The sequence below is a fragment of the Peromyscus maniculatus genome, chromosome 5 (genome assembly GCF_049852395.1).
Source record: "Peromyscus maniculatus bairdii isolate BWxNUB_F1_BW_parent chromosome 5, HU_Pman_BW_mat_3.1, whole genome shotgun sequence".
Classification (NCBI taxonomy): Eukaryota; Metazoa; Chordata; class Mammalia; order Rodentia; family Cricetidae; genus Peromyscus; species Peromyscus maniculatus.
Genome location: NC_134856.1, coordinates 77,148,206 through 77,170,945, shown reverse-complemented (window position 1 = coordinate 77,170,945; position 22,740 = coordinate 77,148,206). Strand labels below are relative to the sequence as shown.

General features: G+C 43.4%; 1 protein-coding gene across 1 annotated transcript in view; it reads left to right on the top strand.

Moving 5' to 3' along the window:
- The first annotated feature begins 899 nt into the window (after nt 1-899).
- The window catches only part of Mrc1 (mannose receptor C-type 1), a 91,609-nt gene continuing 69,768 nt past the window's right edge, over nt 900-22,740 (top strand). The window contains exons 1-3 of the mRNA XM_006989943.4: nt 900-1,190; nt 12,793-13,194; nt 18,094-18,267. Coding sequence (XP_006990005.2) covers nt 1,130-1,190; nt 12,793-13,194; nt 18,094-18,267 — 637 coding nt within the window. The 5' untranslated portion in view covers nt 900-1,129. The remainder of the gene's footprint in view (nt 1,191-12,792; nt 13,195-18,093; nt 18,268-22,740) is intronic.

The following is a 22,740-nucleotide window of genomic DNA, read 5'->3' as shown; positions in this document are numbered from 1 at the left end:
CAGTTTCAGGTCTTCCCCAGGCTATCTAATCTCTAGTATCCATTTCAAAATACTCTTAATTCTTGTTGTATTCCTGGAAAAAAAAAAATCCAAGTTTGGGTGGGTCGGTGTGGTGCTTAGTGAGTGACCCTGTAACAGAACTCCACTTTCGTTCAAGCAGTACGTATCTCTTGGACTCAAACCAAGTTTTCGTTTGCAAATAAGAGGTCTTCCCTTTTCAAACCCCGGAGGACTGTGATGGTTGAGGCCGGGCCGCAAGCTGATTGCAAAACTTTTGCCATTGTTTCCTCCAGCTTTCTAGAGAAAGGCTTCTAGAACTTTGTCTCTCCTGGCCTCACTGAGATTGTGTCTTAGAAGGTCTCTTTGATTTTCCTTCTAGCAACAGGAGCAAAGCTCTTTGTGAGCCATACCTTTGATCCTTTCTAAGGTGTGTGTGTGTGTGTGTGTGTGTGTGTGTGTGTGTGTGAGAGAGAGAGAGAGAGAGAGAGAGAGAGAGAGACAGAGACAGAGACAGAGACAGAGACAGAGACAGAGACAGAGAGAGAGAGCGCACTCTATGCCTGGAATACAGAGGATTGGGGTGGCAGGGGTGGTGGGGGCGTGGGTCAGTTTTGCACCTCCAGGAAATGTTTCTCTCCTTTGCAGAGTCCACCGTTCCTGACTAGAATTGAGGCTGCATGCTATGGGAGCCTCCACAGCTGCCTCGGCAATTTCCCCACCCGGGGAATGGCCTCCTACTGGTCACCACCCAGCACTTGTGGAGCACTTGTGGACGCTCAGCTGGGCTGCCTCTCCCTCCCACAGACCAGGCCTGGCTCCTCACTTCTCCCCACATCCTGCAGCTCACTCCTCTCTCTCCTACACGTGTGACTCTCTCCCCTTCCCCCTGTGCCTTAGCTTACAAAGCAAAGTTGTAACTTTGAATTCCTGTTTTTCTAACCGCCCCCATGTGACAGGATATCTCTCAAGTGGAGGGTTTTCCTAAATTCAGGAGTCCTATAAAAGGGACAACTTCCCCTGTCCTCCTTTTCAGCTGGGACTAGGCAGAGGTGCCACCGGGAGACCTGGGTGTATTCTTTCTTTTTTCCTCTCCCCTCCCTTCCATCAGAGGAAGACAAGGGTCAGGGCCATGAGGCTTCCCTTGCTCCTGGCTTTTATCTCGGCCATCCCGCTCCCTGCTCAGCTATTGGGTAAGTATGTTCTGAGGTGGGGGCTTTGCACACCTTTTTGTTTGGAGTTGATGCTTAGAGTTCTGTGCACATCTGGAGGAGGAGTGGAGCACACCATGCTTGCGGTTTTACCTGCACCTGCCCCCCCTGCCCCCACAACCGCCCGCCCGGCAGCCAGTGTGGGAGTCAAGCTGGAGCCTGGCAATGCTGCTGCCTGCCCTCCAGTGTTAGACCGAAGCCCCCCAGCACCTCTGTCCTGTGGGTATCTCTCAGGTCTTTTTATTTCTATCTGGTTTGTGCAATGGCTTCTTGTTTTGTGGTTTGCTCCACTTCTGGTTTTCAGTTGATACCACTGCCCACCCATGCCCTCTGAGCATCTCTGGCAGGAAAAGAAGAAGTTGTTTCCCCTCATCCTTGATACAAAAGGATGAGGAGGGGGAATTGCCCCCCCAGGGGGGGGGGACTCTGGGATTCTCACAATTGGCTTTTCCTGTGAACCTTACCATTCATATTTTTTAAAGTTTATTAATTAATTAATTAATTTTACATCTCAACTGCAGCCTCCTCCCCTCTCTCCCCACCTCCTGCTCTCCTAACCCACCTCCTCCATATTTGCTCAGAAAGGGACAGGCCTTCTCAAATCATGCTGAGTGAGGTAACCCAGACCCAGAAAGGCAAACAACATGCCATGCACGCATTCATAAGTAGATATTAACAGTAAAGTAAAGGATAACCATGCCCTAGTCCACAGACATAGAGAGGCTAGCTAGGTAACAAGGAAGGCCCTTGAGGGGGGGGTGGAGGATGCATGGATCTTCATTCATAACTTTTACTGCTAGAAAGTCCATCCTGATCTGTATCCAGAACTGTTCAGACTGTCTCAGAAGTGGATGTGTTTGATGGTAAAGATGGTGGTCGATGTGTCCTTAGGAATGACCAGGGCTTTGGAGCTGCTCAAGGGCATTGTTGAGTCGGCATTTCTCTGGACTGAAGCATCAGAACGAGAGGGCCTGGGAAAGTTTTCACTCCCAGGTCTATTTTGAGACTATTTTGGCTTCTTATCGCCCTTCATTTCCATCAGATGACAGCTAATGCCGGCTGGACACAGTTTGTACCCTTGGTCTTAGACCATGTCCTGCTGTGACAGCTGATGCAGGAAGTTCTCTAGGGAGCTGTTTGATAAAATTTTCCTCAATTTTCTGAGGGATGTTTCCCTCCTTGAGACAGCAGAATGCCTCCCTAATGCCTTTCTCTTTGTGGGCACAGAGACTGGGACAGAGTGTGAGGTCCTGCGGGTCCCTCTGGTCACAGATGCTGGGACAGAGTGTGAGGTCCTGCGGGTCCCTCTGGTCACAGATGCTGGGACAGAGTGTGAGGTCCTGCAAATCTCTTGGAGCACAGATACTGGGACACAGAGCACGAGGTCCTGTAGGTCTTTTTGGGCACAGATACCGGGACAGAGTGTCCCGTAGGTCTCTTTGCAGGCATAGATACGGGAACATGGAGTGTGAGGTCCTGCAGGTCTCTCTAGAGAATGAAAAAAGAAACAAAAAGTGGGGCCACCAGAGTCCCTTCCAGATCCAGATATTTTTGTGTTACACCAGAGCCTGTGATTTTCAGCCCCTCACTGGGGGATTCTAGGTGTGTATTCTGCTATAGAGCCATGCCCCAGCCTGTTTTTACTATTTATTTATCTCAAAAGAGTTTTATTATACTTATACTTATTGAGCATGCCATAGAATTCATGTGGAGGTCAGAAGACATTCCACTATGTGGGTCCCAGGTATCAAATCCAAGTTGTCAGGCCTGGCAGCCAACACCTTGACCTACTGAGCCATCCCTGGCCTAGGAGCCTGCTAGGCTTCTTTTATTTTTTTGTGGTCCCTATAGCCCAAGTCCCAAAGGGTAAAATCAGAACACTCGCTTAGTTGGCAGCTAATTAAAGGACACCCAAGTTCTCAGGACCCCCTTTTCTAGTTTCCCATCAACTCACAAGACCCATGGGATGATCTCCTTGCTACCTGATGACACAGAACTTTTTCTTCACCCCCAAGGGAGCACCCACCCCACCCCAGTACTATTTTACCCATCTGTGTCCGGATGCCACTGATGGGCTCGCTATGCCTCGGGAGTCTAGGGAGCTTAATACAGGGCCCCCCTTGTCCTCCTTGCTCTGCTGGCTGGCCTGATGCCTCTCAAGCATTATTGCCAGTGTTTGTATGTGGGGAGTCCTGATCATAGTGGAGACACTGTGAGAGCTGTTGGGAACTGAATTTGGACTAAGCAGAGAAATATAATTTGGTAGGTTTGGCTCATGAACAATGGTGTGCTGGCAAACTGAATAAATTATTTGTAAGAGAAAACAAACATAAAACACTAACTGATCCATGGCATTTGCTGATTCTCCCCTACCCCCACTACGAGTAAATAATCCCACCATGGTTCATTTCCAACTACCACCCTGAGGCCATCGAAGCAGAACTAGGAAGAGAAGCAAGCAACAGATTCTAGCTGGCTGGTGCCACAAAGCAACAGGGCAACTTCCCAGATCTCAGGACACAGCAAAGCGGAGTGTCACATGATGGGAAGCCCAAGCTATAAAAATGGGAGGAAGTCATGGTATGAGAGAAAAGCCTTAGGGTCATGAGTCATTCATTAGCACAAGTGCTACCTTAGAAACGGTGCATTCTGATGATGGCCATAGGCGTGGGCAGTCAAATGCCTAGAAGGCCACTGTTTAGCAGGTAGAAGTCAACCCAGGATGCTATTCACTTTCAACTCTTGCTCTTCCAGCTCCCTTGATTTCTTGCCATCATATGAAGCCAAGTGAGCGAGTTAGGTCATCCCTGCTGGAACATGTGGGGAGGGTGCAGTAGATGGGAAGCAGCTCCGTTGTGACTCTGACACTGACGTCATGCAGGGGCATTTGCCCTCGTGTGTGTCCTGTTTCACTGTCTTCATCTAAGGCCAGGAAAAGAATGACTCTAATTGTCATGTTGTGATTGCAGTGTCCACTCTCACAGTCGTCCCTGCAAACTTTGATTTCACTTTAAATACATCTCTTACGACATGGATGCTTAAGCTTACTTATTTACTTGAGTTCAATTTAGTGTAAACATTCTCCAGGTTTCTATTTGTTTGCTCCTGTGATCTTTTCCACAGATTCCTCAAAATTCCTGTGTGAGAGCCCATTTTCTCTTATCCTTGGAATAGATACCTAGGCCAGATTGATATTAGTTAAGCATATTTTTTGTTACATTTTAATTTATTTATTATGTCTGTCTGTGTCTGTGTGTGGACCTGGTCTTGCCATGACATTCATGTGAAGGCCAGAAGACAACTTCCAGGATTTGGTTCATTCCTATCACCCTGGTGGTCCCGGGGATCAAACTTAGGCCCTCAGGTAGAAAGTGTTTTCACCCACTGAGCTATCTGGTCAGTCCCATAACTTTAAATTTTAATCTATAGGTATTATATATAGATTAGACACAAATATAATATTATAATAGCACCATATATAACATTTTATATATAGTTATATATATAACTATATGTATAATATACATAGTTTAATTATATATAGTTTAACTATATGTATATAGTTTGTATAGTTATAGCTATAAAACATAACATACACACATATGCACACAACTAATGGAGCTAAAACACAGCATAGAGCTGGAGGCCTTAGTTTCACATAGAGCAGAAAGGAAAGTGACAGCATGTTTTACTACCTGGAAAACAGCTAGACTTTGAAGAGTAAGTGAGTTTCAGAAGTCAGTGAGCCAGTGACACTCAGCTCCTGAATATGGCTTTCTGGCATTGAGGCAGAGAGGTGACATCAGTGACCAGCTGGCCTGTTTTAATCAGGAAAGACATGTGGGATCCAAAACAACAGTACATTAAAAGGTGGTCTTAGATATTCGGATTTACATCAACTTTTTTTCTTTTCAAGAGGGGAGAAGGGAATCAATATTTACTAGGTTTTCTGTAGGAAGAAAGGCCCTGTGGGTGCTTTACCTTGCAGCCTGTCAGTGAGAGGTTCCCAGTGACGCCATCAGAGAATATTAACCCCAGTTTATAGGTGAGGATGTTGAGGCTGAAATGATGAGTTTGACACAGGAAGTCACAGACCCTCCAACACACCCCTTGCAGACCACGTGACCTTCTTCAAACTTCCGCTGTCCTTTTGCTTAGCTGCTTCATCAGCTCTTTTGTTTGTTTGTTTGTTTCCGGTTTCATCCTGTGATGAACTGCCTTACACCCTACTCAAGCCTGTTTTCTCCACACTCCTGATGAGAATAAGGAACATGTATAGAGTCATTTCTGCATCAGGAACTGTTCTAGGCACTTTAGACAGTCTCATTTAATTCTTGCAGACACAGTAGGTACTCTATGGTTCACTGTTGATTTGATAGTCTGAGAGCACAGAAAACTAAGAAACTTAGCAAACTCACAAAGCCGGTGAGCAGCCGACTCTCATTTTCTGCTAGCAAGTGCTGACGCTCTGATTATGTACTGAGTGGTGGATACCCAAGATGAGTCTGTCGGTTTGACTATATGTACAAAAAACAAAACAAAACAGTATGCAGAGCCAATTTCATACCTGCTGGCATTTGTTGTTCCTAAGCTTGGGAAGAGGCTGCTGTTGGGAAGTTGATGGGTTAGGAGACAGTGGAGTCTGAAGGGATGGCTTCAGGACACAGATGGAACAAGGGATCATCGGGCAGTGGAGAAGGCCTCCTTCCTGCAAGATGGGACTAAGTAACAGGGAAGGTGTAGAACTTACACTTTTAGGGAAACAAGAAGGGTATTGGAAAATTTCATGCCTTTTTTTTCTTTTTGAGCTCAGAATCGATTTTGTTAATTTATGCCTCTCCAAGTGACCACGGGGAGTGACATAAATTAGTAATCTCTATGACTTGCTAGTGAATGAAAAGGATCAAAGTGAAGAATAAGATAACTCGTTTTCCTTCACCCTTTCGTCCAACATTGCTCAGCCTCAGTCATTGCCCCCTCCCCTCTTCCAGCATAGCCTTTTGTGTATTTGAGGTGCGTGGCGAGCATTTCCCGCTTGGTTCTAGGGTTGGGGAGGTGGTTGGTATTGTAGGTTTAAACTTGATTTACTGGGGTTAACAGACACATGGTCTGTCTTCCGTCTGGATTCTTGCAGAAGATGATGTTGGATAGCTGCAGTTTTATTGAGAAGCCATCTCAGGAAACACTGCCTGTACAAATAGGGAAGTGAGATGGGAAGGAAAAATGTAATTATGCCTGTGACCACTGTGAGGAACTCAGATTTGCAGTGGAGACCTGGGTGGCACTGTAACAGGATCCCCACTGCCCTCCAGAATCCACAGCAATGGGGTGTCTATGCCTTCCCACAAGTCAGGGGATACACTCCTTACAGGGGACGTGAATTCTCTGAGCCACCAAATCTGCCCTGTGTGCAGACTTTTGTCATAAAATGTCCCCAGGCAGAGAGATCCTCCTGACATTTGGGGACTTGTGCCACTGTGTAGAACATTGTGGAAGTTGAGAAATAAAGGATGGTTCAGATAATACCTGTTACAGAGTCCTTTTCTATCCTTTCTAATTCAGCTCCTCTGTCTTCCAGAAGTTATTTTCCTATGTGTTTTAGTGTCAGTATTTTACTCGACAGTATAGAAAATCTAAAAGTGCATTAGGGGAGTATCGTGTATTATATTTCTATCCCCGAATACTCCCCCTTTAGGACTGCATTTCTTTGCTGGTAGATTTTGACATTAATTACTTTGTTTCATGTTATAGAATAATTTTAAAACATGCCTAGAAGAAAACTCACACCTTATTGGGTTCTTAGTCTTCTGCTATCCACGTGCTTGCCCTGGAATTTAGGTTGAGGTCAGAGGATAACTTGGGGGAATCAATTTTTTTCTTATGTCACATGGGTCCCAGGGATCGGACTCAGGGAGTCAGGCTTGGATGCAGACAACTTTACCCACCTCACTCATCTGTTTGGCCCCTCTTAAGTTATTATTATTATTGTTGTTGTTATTTTGTCTGAGATATTGTTATTGAAACTTATCACCTGCTTTCCAAAATATATTTTTACATTTATTCATCTTTGGCCCTTGAAATAACCACAGCAGCTTGTGTCCTTGGTGTGGGGAAGAAATGAATGTTTTTGAATTCTTCATATTGTCACCAGTACAACACTCAGCACAGGAGATGTTTGCCAAGTACTCATTGTAAAGCAGGTATGAGATGAGAAAGATAAAGATGAATGGAGAACCTTGTAATATTTATGTTTCTAGTCTATAAGTATTAAAGAAAATCTTAGGATATCCTGGTCCATAGTGAGACTGCAGAGAAATGACCGCAGCTGTCCATCTGTCCCTCTGTGGTCACCTTTGTGGCATTTCTGTTACAAAAGCACAGCTTGTATGGACAAGAATAAGAATGTTTACAAATGTGTTCCGCTGGTATGCTTAGAAATGTCAATGGTGCCCCAAGCTGACTTTTGGTCAAGGTCTTAAACGTCTTCTGGGAGGAAGATGTACGACTTTCTAAATCAGAGGCATTTGACAGAGACAATGGTGAAAGAGAAACTGTGTGTGGACGATTGGGAGAATGAAGCCTGTGTCTCTGCCAGCATGGAGTGATAATGTTGCATTTCCTGGCATTGTCCAATAGCAGCGACATCACACTTGCTCTGCTCCAACGGCAAAGGAGAAGCACAGGAAACAGGCACAGAGAAGTGTGTATTGTAGTAGCAGCTCCGCCAGCACTCTCCTCAGGAATCCAAGCACTTACAGATGTGTCTGGGGGAAGATAAGTTTGCAGGGAAGAATACTCATTTAAAATAGCCCGTAATCATGAACCCACTGTTGAACAAATAACTTGTCTGACTAAAAGCACTTCAGTTACAGGAGTCATTCATTCAACTAAGATTTATTGAAAAATTATTTATGCTTTCTGAAGAAAGATGATAGCATTGAACCAGAGAGGCCAGGTCCTTCTCATGGAATTTATGTTACAGCAAAACCAGACACAATGAGAATAAGTAAACAAGATTGGGTGGTACACGTCTGTTATCTCAGTGCTTGGAAGACAGAGGCCAGAGGTTCAGGAGTTCGAGACCTGCCTCTGTGCTGTAAAGAATTCAAGGCTAGGCTGTCTCAAAAATCCCCAACCTGCACAAAACTCACAAATAAAAGGAGAGCATATGCTTTAAGATGTTTGTGGGTATCATATAGAAAAGGGAGGAATAAAATGAGCGAGGGTGGCCAGCTCATGGAGGGACTGACGCTTAAGATGGGACCACGAAGTAGCTAAACTAGCAACCAGCCAGGAGTGTTGAGTAACAGAAAGTCCCAGAGCTAAAGGTGGTAAGTGAGGGTGAGAGCAAAGGGTGAGGGGCCACGGGGCTGAATGATGAGGAGTGAGAGTGAGGTGTCATGGTTGGATGGCTCCCTGTCCAGGAAAGACAGATGCTTTCTCCTGGGTTCAGTGGTTCCAGTCCTGAAGGGATTCTGCAGTTAGAAAACCGACTTTTTAATTAGAAACAAATTTTCTTCCCAACCCCTTAAGATAGAAAAGAAACAAAACTACTGTGATAACCAGTGAGTATTCAACCAGAACAATGCATGCAGGGCAATCCAGTGAAGAGATGGCAAGCATACACATAATCCCACTCTTCCATGTGGTTCAGTGGATGCAACAACCATTATGTGGGGAAGGCTTTGCAGTACAGAGTCATGTCAGGACCATCTCCTCAAAGGAAACTGGGTCATCAGGAGTTATATGTCTTCACAATTCTATTTCAAAAAGAGTTGAGAATGGGTCAGTTTGGGCTTTCTCTCACCCATTGCCAGTAGTCTATTGTGGAGGTATCTTTGTGGATTTCTGTGGGCCTCTCTAGCACTTTGCATCTTCCTATTCTCATGTGGTCTTCATTTATCATGGTCTCTTATTTCTTGTTCTCCCTCTCTGTTCTTGATCCAACTGGATCTCCCGCTCCCCTAAGCTCTCTTTCCCTCGAACCTTGCCCTTCATTACCCCCACTCACATCCAAGTTGTTCATGTAGATCTCATCCATTTCTTTTTCATTGGGCGATCCCTGTGTCTTTCTTAGGGTCCTGTTTTCTAGGTAGCCTCCCTGGAGTTGTGAGTTGCAGTCTAATCATCTTTGTTTCCCATCTAGTATCCTCCTATGAGTGAGTACATACCATGTTTGTCTTTCTGAGTCTGGGTTACCTCACTCAGGATGATTTTTTTCTAGATCCATCCATTTGCCTGCAAACCTCATGATGTCATTATTTTTCTCTGCTGAGTAGTATTCCATTGTGTATATGTACCTTTTTTTTTTTTTTTTTGGTTTTTTGAGGCAGGGTTTCTCTGTGTAGCTTTGCGCCTTTCCTGGAACTCACTTGGTAGCCCAGGCTGGCCTCGAACTCACAGAGATCTGCCTGGCTCTGCCTCCCGAGTGCTGGGATTAAAGGCGTGCGCTGCCACCACCGCCCGGCTAATATGTACCATATTTTATTTATCCATTCTTCAGTTGAAGGGCATCTAGGTTGTTTCCAGGTTCTGGCTATTACAAACAATGTTGATATGAACATAGCTGAGCAAGTGCCCTTGTGGTATGATTGAAATTCCTTGGGTATATGCCCAAGGGTAGTATAGCTTGACCTATTCTGGTGATAGGATGGCCAAACACCCTAATTGTCATGCTAGAAATCTCATCTAATTACTGAAGGAACTAGATGCAGAGATCCACAGCCAGGCCCCAGGTGGAGCTCCAGGAGTCCAATTGGCGAGAAAGAGGAGGGTTTGTATGAGCGAGAATTGTTGAGACCAAGATTGGAAAAAGCACAGGGACAAATAGCCAAACGAATGGAAACACATGAACTATGAACCAATAGCTGAGGAGCCCCCAACTGGATCAGGCCCTCTGGATAAGTAAGACAGTTGATTAGCTTGAACCGTTTGGGAGGCATCCAGGCAGTGGGACCGGGACCTGTCCTCAGTGCATGAGTTGGCTGTTTGGAACCTGGGCCTTATGCAAGGACACTTAGCTCAGCCTGGGAGGAGGGGACTGGACCTGCCTGAACTGAATCTACCAGGTTGAACTCAATCCCCAGGGGAGTCTTTGCCCTGGAGGAAATGGGAATGGGGGGTGGGCTGGGGGGAAGGTGGAGGGGGGGAGGACAAGGGAATCCGTGGCTGATATGTAAAATTAAATTAAATTATAAAATAAAAAAGAAATTAAATTTTAAAAAAAATCTGAGGTTGAAAAGAAAAAAAATTAAAAAAAAAAAAAAAGAGTTGAGAGTGGAGCAAGACCATGATGGCATGACACAGATTGGTGACAATGACATTGGAGAGAATGGAGGAGGAAATGTATGCTGCAGCCTTTCCTCGTCCACCCCCGCAGATTGCACACAGAATCTGCAGGGGTGGATGAGGGAGAGAGGGGAGGAAAGAGGGTAGGGAGAGAGAGAGGGGGGGGGGGAGAGAGAGAGAGAGAGAGAGAGAGAGAGAGAGAGAGAGAGAGAGAGAGAGAGAGAGAGAGCGCTGGGAATCCAGGGTGACTAGTGGATTTGGTTTGTGAATCTGGGTGCATGATGATGCCTTGAGAAAGAAAAGACTGGATGTTGGTTCATTCCCTGGCTGTTTTTTTTTTTTTTTCTTCTTCTTCTCCAAACTTGGCACAGGCTAGAATTATTTGGAAAGAGGAACTTCGATTGAGGAACTGCCTCCATCAGATTGCCTGTAGGCAAGTTAGAAGGGAATTTTCTTGATTAATGATTGCAATGAGAGGACCCAGCTCACTGGGGTTGTACTGACCCTGGCCACGGGGCCGTGGGTTGTATAAAGCAGGCTGAGCAAGCCAAAGGGAGCAAGTCAGGACAGTGTCCTTTCATTTTCTCTGCTCTGGTTCCTGACTTGACTTCCCTGGATGATGGAGTGTGGCCTAAGAATTGAAGGCTGAGATCAAACCTTTCCTCACCAAGTTGCTTTTGGTTACGGTGTTTTACGACATCATGGAAACCTGACTAACACCACTGTGACTAGAGTGAAATTAAGATAAACTACAGATGAAAATTAGGCACATAAAAGTAAAGGCCTCTGAAAGGAGGCTGTGTTCCATGTACAGACTTTCCTATCCTTTACTGTCAATGAATGGCTGTCTCCTCTTGGTTTGCCTTTTCTTCTAATAAGGGTTTTTAATAAGGCCAGCCGATAGTCCATTCAAAATGGCTGAAATCTGAAGTGAAAGATAGATGTGTGATTAATGCTGAGATTACACCCAGCCACGCTCTCAAAAGCGGAGGGCAAGACTAGCTAGGAAAACACAGGGGGAAGAACTAAGTTAAATGGAAGAGTCTCAGAGTGCTCAAATTAGAGGAGGTTAACTAGTGTTCGTGGATGATAAATGCTCATAGTGGGTTTTAAAAAGTCTTATTTCGTTTTCTCCTGTGTTTTATCATGAGCAAAGCACCCTGCTTGTAAAAGGTTAATTTTTGTTGAAGAAGAAAGTAACTCATCTTGTCACACTGACTCAGGGGCAGCCACAAAGTGAGGTCAGTTGTGGGAAGGAGGTCAACACAGGTGTGGGAACTAGGTCTACACAGGTGACCTAGTCAGGGGTGGCATATGTTGGGGACAGTTATCAACTCCAGAGAAGCAAGTGGTAACATATGTTCTGGATCTATGTGGTGTGGAGCTTAACATATTTATAGCATATGGCACATATAACGTACTTATGACATAAAGCACCCCAGAAGAGAGTGGCAAGAGTTAGGCATTTGGGTGAGGAGAGGCAGGGGGTCACATCCAGTGTGGGCATGACAGAGAGAGGAGCAAGTGTGTCAGGAGACAATAGCCTTTGAGGCCATGATTCATTATAGGCTTTAAGGCAAAGGTCCTAGACTTGACCTCACGGTGTAGGTAGTGCCAACTGCGCTGGGGAGTTGAGAAGAGGGAACAGAAGTACTCTTCTGAAAACACTCTGGAAATGGGGAGGGACTCTCCTGATTGTGGTGTTTCTGCTCTCTTTCCCTTCCCCTTCCACCTCCCTCCTTCCACCCCAGGATGGTTTGATTCAGAATAACTGAGATCATTTTTTTTTTTTTTAGATTCTCAGAAACCTACAACCCTACCAGCTCATTTGGAAAAAAACTGTACAAAGTAGACAGAAGAAATTTAGGAAAATGTCACAAGAAGTAGTTAGTGTACATTTTTGTCAAAAAAAATCCATCTTTTATTTTCCCTGTATATTCTTTAAAAGTCAAGAGAAAAGAAAGACCTTGACATAGAGAGGGAAATTTGTGCTTACCAATTGTTTTTCTTGATTTTTTTTCCCATCAAAGGAAGTCCCATTTGATCAGCCACATAAGATGAGCCAAAGCTATCCGGACTCATTTACGTCAACTACTAATTCCCTCCTCCAGTCTCTCCATCCAGCTTCCAGGAGGGAAATAAGCATCCCAAGATACAGTTACCTCGACCAGTTTCCTTGGAATTATAACTCTTCAGGGAAATGGAAGTCTGGGAACTTTTGTCCTAAAATACTGCCCTCATTATGTGAACATCCTTAAGCATGTTTTCTTTCATTTTTTTTTTTTTTTCTGAACAGACACGAGGCAGTTCTTAATATACAATGAAGATCACAAGCGCTGTGTGGATGCTCTAAGTACCAGCTCCGTTCAGACATCAACTTGCAACCCAGAAGCTGAATCCCAGAAATTCCGCTGGGTGTCGGAATCACAGGTTATGAGTGTCTCTTTCAAATTATGCTTGGGTGTGTCATCGAAAACAGACTGGGCCTCGGTCACTCTGTATGCCTGCGACTCGAAAAGTGAATTTCAGAAGTGGGAGTGCAAAAACGACACACTCTTTGGAATCAAGGGCACGGAGTTGTATTTTAATTACGGCAACAGGCAAGAAAAGAATATCAAGCTTTATAAAGGTTCCGGTTTGTGGAGCAGATGGAAGGTCTACGGAACCACAGATGACTTGTGCTCAAGGGGATATGAAGGTAAGGGCTTAGAGAGCAGCTCATCTTTTATCAGCTTTTATCTTTTGTCATTTTATTATTATTTATTTTATCATTTTATTATTTTATCTTTTATCATTGTCTCCTTGTTTGACACTGAAGGAAATAAACATTCCCTAGTGTGGTCTGTTCAAAAAACAGTTAAGTCATTACTTGGAGCTTTTGAATTATTCTGTGTTCTAAACAGACATGATAGTGAATAAGTGTGAGAAACTGTTCCCGGTAACCATTAGTTATTGGGAATTCATAGTAAAAATTACCTTGAATGCCTTCATATTACTTATTTTTAAGCTATGAGTTCTAGCTTTCGGGAGTGTTTCATTGTGACCTTTGACCAGAAGCCTCCTATTCGACACAAGAGATTGTCTCCTTAGCTCTAACCACACTTTTCCTTACCTCCAGGGTAAGGTTAAGATCTCTCTGGAGAAATGATCCTAAGAACATTTTTTACTTCAGATTTCCTGGAATGAAACTCTGAGTGTTTCTAATTTATTCTCTCACACTGGGGTATTTAGAGACAATAATTATTCTGGATTATTCAGACTGAAGAACTGGCTTATGAATTAATTAGCAGACATATTTAGTCACCTGCCATGGAAAGAGACAGCATGATCAGGGAAGATAATTGCTTTATTTGAAGTGGATTCTTTGAGCTACCAAAGGAGAAATAAAGTCAGAGTCTTTAGTTTCCCCTGTAACACAAATCTTCAAGGGTCTTATTAATAAAAAACATGGGAGCCAGATATTGGGGTGAATGCTGAAAGATCAGAGAAACAGAACAAGCCACAGCTAACCTCACCCTACCAATTCCTCAGCTGATCTCGTTTCCTCAAACTGGAGGCCTCTGTGTCCTCATCCAGATGGATCTCAGCTGAACTGCTGCTAAAAGCCTAAAAGCTTAACAAACTTAGTTCCTGGTCCTCATGCCTTATATACCTTTCTGCTTCCTGCCATCATTTCCTGAGATTAAAGGCATGTGTTACCATTCCTGGTGGTTTCCAGTGTGGCATTGAACTCACAGAGATCCCTCCCAAGTGATAGGATTAAAGGTGTGTGTGCCACCATTTTCTGGCCTCCATGTCTATCTAGTGGCTGTTCTGTTCTCTGACCCCAGATAAGTTTATTAGGGGGCACAATATATTGGGGGACACAGTATCACCACATTCCCCCTGTCTTGGTCAAATTTCATTCACTCAGAATCAGACAGTAAAACAAGACAGTTCGAAAGAGGCTCAAACTTTTTACAAAGGCTGCTCTCTTGAGTCAGATGATGCTGCAACCCCATGTCACATTTGGATCCTTGGCTATTGTGCGACGTTATCTAGAACAACGTCAAGGTCAGAGGAAGAACAAGCCTTTGGGGGCAGGGGAAACTTATTCCAAAACGACTTTGTTGCTGGGGCTGCCGAGATGGGTTGAACCTCGCTTATCACAGTGATACAGCACAGGAAGCCAGTTCCTTGTAAAGGGGTTATTTGTCTGCTTTCTGTTTTCTGTCCATCTAAAGAGAAGATCAGAGTAGAAACTGAAGTTGCCCAGGGTCGAGTTCAGAAAAGAGTTATTTCTAGGGATGTATTGAACATGATATAAACTTAGAAATTCCGAGAGAGGCAACCCAACTAACGGCACCTACCAGGGGAAACGCAATAGAAAACTCAGAGGGCAGGACAGGCTTACTCAAACTCGATTGTGTCCAATTCTAAGAAGGGGACAATTGTCAAGTGGAGGGATTCAATTTGAGGATAATAGTGTTAGAGGTCATCTCTTTGAACTTATTATTTACTTCTCTTCCTTTTTTACAGTTCTGGGGGTTAAATGTAAGGCTGCACACATTCTGGGCATGTGCTCTCCTGCTGAGCTCTGTCCTCAGTCGTTTTAGGTTTTGCTTTTTATTTTGAGGTAGGGTCTCACTAGGTTGCCTAGGCTGGTCTCAAGCTTACTAGGTTGCCCAGGCCAAAACTTACTTTGCTGCCCAGGTAACATTGAACTTGAAGTCTTCTTGCCTTAGTCTCCTGAGTAGCTGGAATTACAGGTCTGTACCACCAGGCCTACTGTATTTTATGTAAAAACACAGTAGTAGGTCCCCATCTTTCTGTTCTGCCATTTTTTTTTTTTAAGATTTGTTTATTTATTATGTACAGTGTTCTGTCTGCATGTATGCCTGCAGGCCAGAAGAGGGCGCCAGATCGTGTTATAGATGGTTGTGAGCCACCATGTAGGTGCTGGGAATTGAACTCAGGACCTCTGGAAGAGCAGCCAGTGCTCTTAACCTCTGAGCCATCTCTCCAGCCCCCTGTTCTGCCATTTGCTTTGAGGCAAACGTGCATAGTACTTAGGGTAGTGACCATCACACTTCAATGCATTTAAGAAACATCCGGTAAACTTGTAAAAATGTGCAGATTGCAAGCTCTGTCCTCCACTCAGATTCTGAATTAGTACACGAGGATGACACAGAGTCTGAATTATTATGAAGAATTGGGTGATAGTTTTGAAGATGGCCCACCGGTTACCTTTTGCCAACACTTTGATGATCTTTCAATGTGTAAAATTATCTTGCCCTCAAAATGACTTTAATTTAGAAACAATTAAAGTGTGTGTGTGTGTGTGTGTGTGTGTGTGTGTGTGTGTGAGAGAGAGAGAGAGAGAGAGAGAAAGAGACAGAGAGACAGACAGAGACAGAGACAGAGAGAATTTCTGTGTGAGTATGGGTGTAGTCAGTATCTGTCATGAAGACATGTCCGATCCCCTGATCCCATGGACTTGGAGTTATAGACAGTTGTGAGCCACCTGACATGAGTTCTTGAATCCTCTGCAGGAACACTGTCTGCTCTTAACTGTTGAACCATCTTTCTGGCCCCAGAGTAACCTTTAAATTCATTTAGTGCTATATAGGCTAGAACTGAAGACACTTCATTGGAAAACTGGTTGATAGTAGAGATTGTTTTTAGAAAAATAGTACCAGAATTGTAGACTTGGATGATTTAAAGGGTTATCTGGAAGTCTGAGCTCTAAAAGGAATACTAATTTGATGGCAGTTTTGTGCTTTTTTTTTTTTTTTTTTTTAAAAATGAGGTGGGCAGGGTGGAGTTTGGTTCTTTGGACCTCTTCTGTGGCTATTTTTGAATGAACATCTTTTTTTGGAAGAGCCCCCTCTGATTGGCATCTGTAAATCCAGTAGGAGAATGTGTTCTCTGACTTACTGAAGAGGGCACTGGTGCTGTGGTTCCCATGGACTTTCCTTATGGGAAGGGGCAGGCATCTTTGGCATGGAGAGTTGGCCCAGTTCTTACCGAATCTTGCATGTTCCTTATACGAATGTATGATGTGAAGATTGGCCCTGGGGCTGGAGAGACGGCTCAGTGGTCCAGACACTTGCTGCCAAGCCCACTGACCTGGTTCAGTTCCTGAAACCCACACAGTGGAAGCAGAGAACCTACCCCACCAGTTTCCTCTCACTTCCTCATGTGTACCCTGACACAATGCTCTTTACCTTACAAAAAAACAGAACAAGACAAAAAAATTCGACCTATATCTTAGCAGAACTAAAGCTAGAGTAGCATTTTTTTTTTTTTTCTTTTTCGAGACAGGGTTTCTCTCTGTAGCTTTGTGCCTTTCCTGGAACTCACTTTGTAGACTAGCCTGGCCTCGAACTCACAGAGATCCACCTGCCTCTGCCCCCCCAAGTGCCAGGATTAAAGGCGTGCACTACCACTGCCCGGCTAGAATAGCATTTTGAAGTTATTGATAACTAACTATAAAGTAATTTTTGATTAATTGAAAACAAATCCAGATGAAATAAGTGTAATGGGTAAAAGGGAAAAAACAAACAGCAAAGAAGTGGTTGGGAATGATGGTGGCACATGCCTGTGATCTCAGCGTGCAGGAAACTGAGACAGGAGGATTAAGTCTGAGGCCCCTGTAGGCTAAACAGTAAGTCTCTGTCTCAAAATAAATAAATTTCATAATTAAAGAAGAAAGGTATCGACAGTAAATACTGCCGAAGGGTTTTGAGTGGCTTCTTTTTAGGACATGGATTAGAGAACTCTGCTGATCCTACCCAACCTCCCCCGACCTTCCCCGCTACACACACACACACACACACACACACACACACACACACACACACACACACAGTCGCTGCTGAGAGATTACTTAGAGGCTGACTTGCTCAGAAGTAGTGGGAGGGGATCTGAACATCACCTGTGGTTTGACTTCATTGCTGTGTGTGTGTGTGTGTGTGTGTGTGTGTGTGTGTGTGTGTGTGTGTTATTCATGTTTATATGTGTGTGGATAAACATGTGGTTGTGGATGTGTGTGCACATGAGTCAGAGGTTGATGTTGAATTTTTTCTTCCATCACTCTCTACCTTATACACTGAGTCAGAATCTCTCACTTGAACCTGGAGCTCACTGATTCGGTGAGTTTAGTTAGCTAGTTTGCTCAGGGGAGATCTGGTTCCATTTTCACACTTACATGGGTCCCCAGGATCCAAACTCTGATCCTCACTTGTGGCAAGCTTCATAGCTTTAGGGTTGTTTCCAACCTAAAGAGTTTCTGAGACTATAATTCTACCCAAGAGGAAGGAAAGCCTCCACCTGCCTTGGAGGAGAGGCAGAAGTTAAAGCTGGTTTCCCAAGGACTTATCGCCCTTGCTTCTTTAGTAGAAGGGACATAGTCCATTCCAAAAGGTGGTTGGAAAGGAGTGGAGCTAGAGTTGTTCCTAAGTACACGCTGCAAGCAGTGCCAAGCAAAAGACTGCATGGAGGCAGAGGGGACGCGGGTCCACAGGGTAGAGGAGTAAGACCGACTCCTTCAGGGTGCGCTGTGAAGTCGGCATGCAGACTTGTGTCACTCTCATTCAAACCCTTTATGTCCCTACAGCCATGTACTCCTTACTGGGCAATGCAAATGGGGCCATCTGTGCATTTCCGTTCAAGTTTGAAAACAAGTGGTACGCAGACTGCACCAGCGCTGGGCGCTCAGATGGATGGCTCTGGTGTGGAACCACCACTGACTACGACGCTGACAAGCTGTTTGGATTTTGTCCATTGCAATGTAAGTAACTGATCAAGATTTGCTTGGCACATTCACCATGACAACAAGGTGGTAGTACCTCGGCTTTGCATAGAACATGGCCCCCCAATGTTTTCATGCTTACTATTCCAGAGTATCCCACTCTAACCCTTTACAGATGCCATAGCTCCCCTTCTGGAGCTATGAATCATTGTGGCTGAAGACCATTGTGTTTAGATTTGGGGAGGAAGAGCAGACAGCACTCCCATTGTCCCAACATTCCTTGTATGGAATGACCCCCTGATTTTTATCTTGTACTTTTCTTTGTTTTTTAATTTTCCTCTTTCTTTCTTCCTTTTTCCTTCCTTCCTTCCTTCCTTCCTTCCTTCCTTCCTTCCTTCCTTCCTTCCTTCCTTCCTTCCTTCCTTCCTTCCCTCCCTCCCTCCCTCCCTCCCTCCCTCCCTCCCTCCCTCTCTCCTTCCTTCCTTCCTTCCTTCCTTTTCTTCCTTCCTTCCTTCTCTCTCTCTCTCTCTCTCTCTCTCTCTCTCTCTCTCTCTCCCTCCCTCCCTCCCTCCCTCCCTCCCTCCCTCCCTCCCTCCCTCTCTCTCTCTCTCTCTCTCTCTCTCTCTCAATCTCTCTCCTTCCCCATCTGTCTTTCTGCTAAGAGTTGAACCTGACCTTGCACATTCTAAGCAAGCACTCTACCATTGAGCTATACACCCTGGCCCTATCAGTTATTTGTTGAGACTTTAGGGCAAATTATATTGTGTATAGTATTATATATACTTAATGCTGGAGGTAGGCATCTTCTCCCAAACCCCAAATGCTTCAGCTTTATAAAACAGCTGTGTGTTGGTGCCGGGTCCTGGGCTCGTTGCATGAGTTGGCTGTTTGAATCCTGGGACCTATGCAGGGACGCTTGGCTTGGTCTGGGAGAGGGGGACTGGACCTGGCTGGACTGAGTCTACCAGGTCGATCCCGGTCCTCGGGGGAGACCTTGATCTGGAGGAGGTGGGAATGGGGGGTGGGGTGGGGGGAGGGGGAGGGGGGCGAGAGTGGGAGAACAGGGGAATCTGTGGCTATTATGTTGAACTAAATGATGTTAATGATGTTGTAAAATAAATTTACTAAAAAAAAAGATAGAAAGAAATATAACTAGTACAATTGCTATTATGCTATATTAAAAATAGCTTTGAATGAGTAAAAAAAAAAATAAACCCTTGATGCATACTTGCTTATCTTATCATTTCACTGTTCATGTTAGGACATAACGGGAGAATAGTGGTATAAGCAAATATGGATATGATAGAAATGTCTTTTTGTTTATTTGTTGCATGTGGTAAATTTAAGTGATTTAAATGACATTGACATACACAGATGTAACAGAATGTCACACAGCACAGAGTGTGGCGAGTCACCAGCTCTAATGAATGATATTTACTGTTGATTCATACTAAGAAAAAAAAAAAAAAGAAAGAAAGAAACCTGAATTTAAATGGCATGGCAAGTATGTTTGGTGGGAGAGAGACTATGAGGGCTGTCATGTTTTGTGTCAGTGTGTGCTGGAGCTCCTTGCTGTGAAAAGGATACTGGTGGAGGCCTGTGAAACTCAACGTCAGAAGGGTGGAATTTGATTGAACTGGATATCAGGGGAAGTGAATGATTTATGCTTCGAAGCCCTTTGAAAATGGAAGTTTAGGTGTTACTAGAACTAGCAAGACCATATCAAGTACCAGAGCTTGAACTCTTGTGGTTGTGTTCATGTTTAAGAATCAGTAAGAAAGTGTGTGACAGGTCTTAGGTGAGGTTGGGGGTGGGGGACAGCTGGAGTGTGGGGGGACAGAGCTAGGGCTGAGGAAGGAGGAAGAGGTTGAAGTCTTTGTTTTATTTCTGTTTCTCTGAAGAGTCTTCCTGCAGTCAGGTGCCCTTTCCTAACTAAGTTACTTGAGGCCAACCTCTCTCACACCCATTGCTAGATTATTGCAGCATGTCTCCTCATATCACCCAGGACTGGTTTTCTGCTGCCCCATAAAGGAAACTGAGCAAGAGAGGAGACTCCAGTGTGGTCCAGAACTGCTATGGAATTATCTGCACTGTAACACCATTGTTTCCCCCTAAGATTTTTGTGACCACAAATTCACACATCAGAATTCTTAGTATGCCAATATTCTATCTAAGTCAGTAAAACTTGGCAAAATTTCTTAATGTCAAACTAGATCCAGACTTCTGAGAATTTTCCCTACATGACCTTTTGGCTTTATAATTCCCAATCATCTTATGAAAGTAAACTTGAATTCATACTCTGTATGGCATTGTAATTGCCTCTTTAGCATCTGGTGAGTGCCCATGAAGGTCATAGGTTTTGAGTCCTTAATGATACCATGCTCTGGCCCTGTCTGAGGTAGATGCATTTATAACAACACTTGAAGCTCACAGGCTTCAAGTCCACAATGGTACAATTCTCTAGCCTTGATGGAGGTAGATACATTACCTCTCTTATATCAACATTTAGAAATTCGATTTCAATTTAAGGTTTATAGCTGTCTAATGTTTTGAATGAGAACTCTTTTTGTCTGAAAAAGTGAAGTTTTTATAAAGAGTCATGCCTATTTTTCAACTAGTGAAGAGTTGTCTTCACCTAGTAGGAGTGATATTTTCTAAATCTGTCACCATTTTTCATAGGGATATGTGCATCATGGTTCCAACTAGTATCCTCCGTTTAAGTGGTATTGATAGAGGACTTGTTGGATGTGTGGTGGATAAAGTGTGGAGAACAATTGGAAAACCAATAATAAAGACTTTGATGTCCTTGGATATGTGTAGGAATGGAATTTCCATATGTATCCAGTACAATATTTAGTCTTGTTGATTCTGTATGTTCAAAGCCAAATGACATATTTTTTAATATAAAACATATATAAAAGGCAAGTGACTGTAGAAAAGTTGTTTTATTTCCATCTGCATAAAATTTTAATTTTGTTTTGTGGTTCATTCAAAGTAGAATTTTATTTTATAATTTTATTATTTTATAATCACCTTAAGCCCAGTAGCATTGATACAGCACAAAGAGGTGTTGGTTACTGACCTAGTGACATTAGACACATGCTTCCATTGTCCTTTGGGTTGTTTATTGTCATGTTTTCCTTCTATTTAGACACTCATTTCACGTATCATGAGAACAGGAAAAGGAAGAGACCCCGTTCTCCCGATTGTCCGTAGCTTGCAGCCTTGGCTTGCAGCACCAGCTTCCCTGGTTTACTGTGGGAAGCTGAGCTCTGGGAGCTGCACAGTCAGCAGATGTGTGTGTTTATCGAGAGATAGGTTTTAACCCTTTGATTTAAAATGTAGACAAACTTTCTTTAAATAAAGAGAAGAGTTACTTCATTTTGTGTTGAGGTTGTTACATCCTCTTGACTGTTCCCAAATAAGGAAATATCTTCCTTAAATCAATAGTAACATCTTCTGTCTCAATTCTAAGCAAACCCATAATCATAAAGTATTTTTAAAAATGTTTGTCTTCAAATAAAATCCAAATAAATCTCACTGAAAAGCCACATTTACACAAACACTAAGTTTTTCAGATATCAGATCATTATAAGTTTTATACTAGTAATTGAAATTTATTTTTCTGTAAGCATACAGTGATTTTCTAGTTATTTTAGTGCTGTGGTGTAGCTCAGTAGTCCAGTGCCCACTTACCTACAGCAGAGGCCTGGGTTCCATCTACAACATCGTCATCAACAACAATGAACTTTGGACATTTCTATGCTATTGCCTGAATCAAGTTCTAATATATTTTTTCCTTCCTCTTTGAAATGTCATGTTACAAGTGTCAGATCACAGGGTGTGCTATGCATGTGTGACTGGGAGCATTCTGATTGCCACTTCTTCATAACACATGAAACACAATTAGATCTAGAGTTAGGAATTACAATGCCAGACATGAGATGGTATAGACAATTTAGCAAGCTGAATACTTTCTAGGAAACTTTAAAAATTATAGAATCACTTTCCTTTTCCTTATCAATAAATGCAAAGGTTGTGCTGTCTTTCCCAGGGTTGTAAGCAGAATTTTGTGTTATTAAAAAACAAGAAAGGAATATTCTCATAGCATAAAACATAGAAAAGCATTTTATTTGCTAGCTTCCAAACATCTTATATGTAAACGGCTATAAATAATACTTATGTATCGATACTATTGGGCTTTCATTAAGTTTATAAAAGATATTTACAGTCATATAATAGTAAAGGGCCAATATAAGCTAAAGTGGCCTTTTTTTTTTTAACCAAGGGTTTCTTCCCTTGGTTAAAACAATTAGCATATTCTAATGCTAAGATCTAGATTGAATGCATCCTGGTATGAGAAAACGAAGTTCTGAAAGTCACTTTACTCTCTACCTGGCAGACTCAGATGCAACCAGCTTGTCTAAAGGAGTCTGTGGACATTCTTCTTATGCCTTAACTTCTTAAAGGACCAAACTAGGTAACAGATCCATTTGCCATGAGAAACCAGGC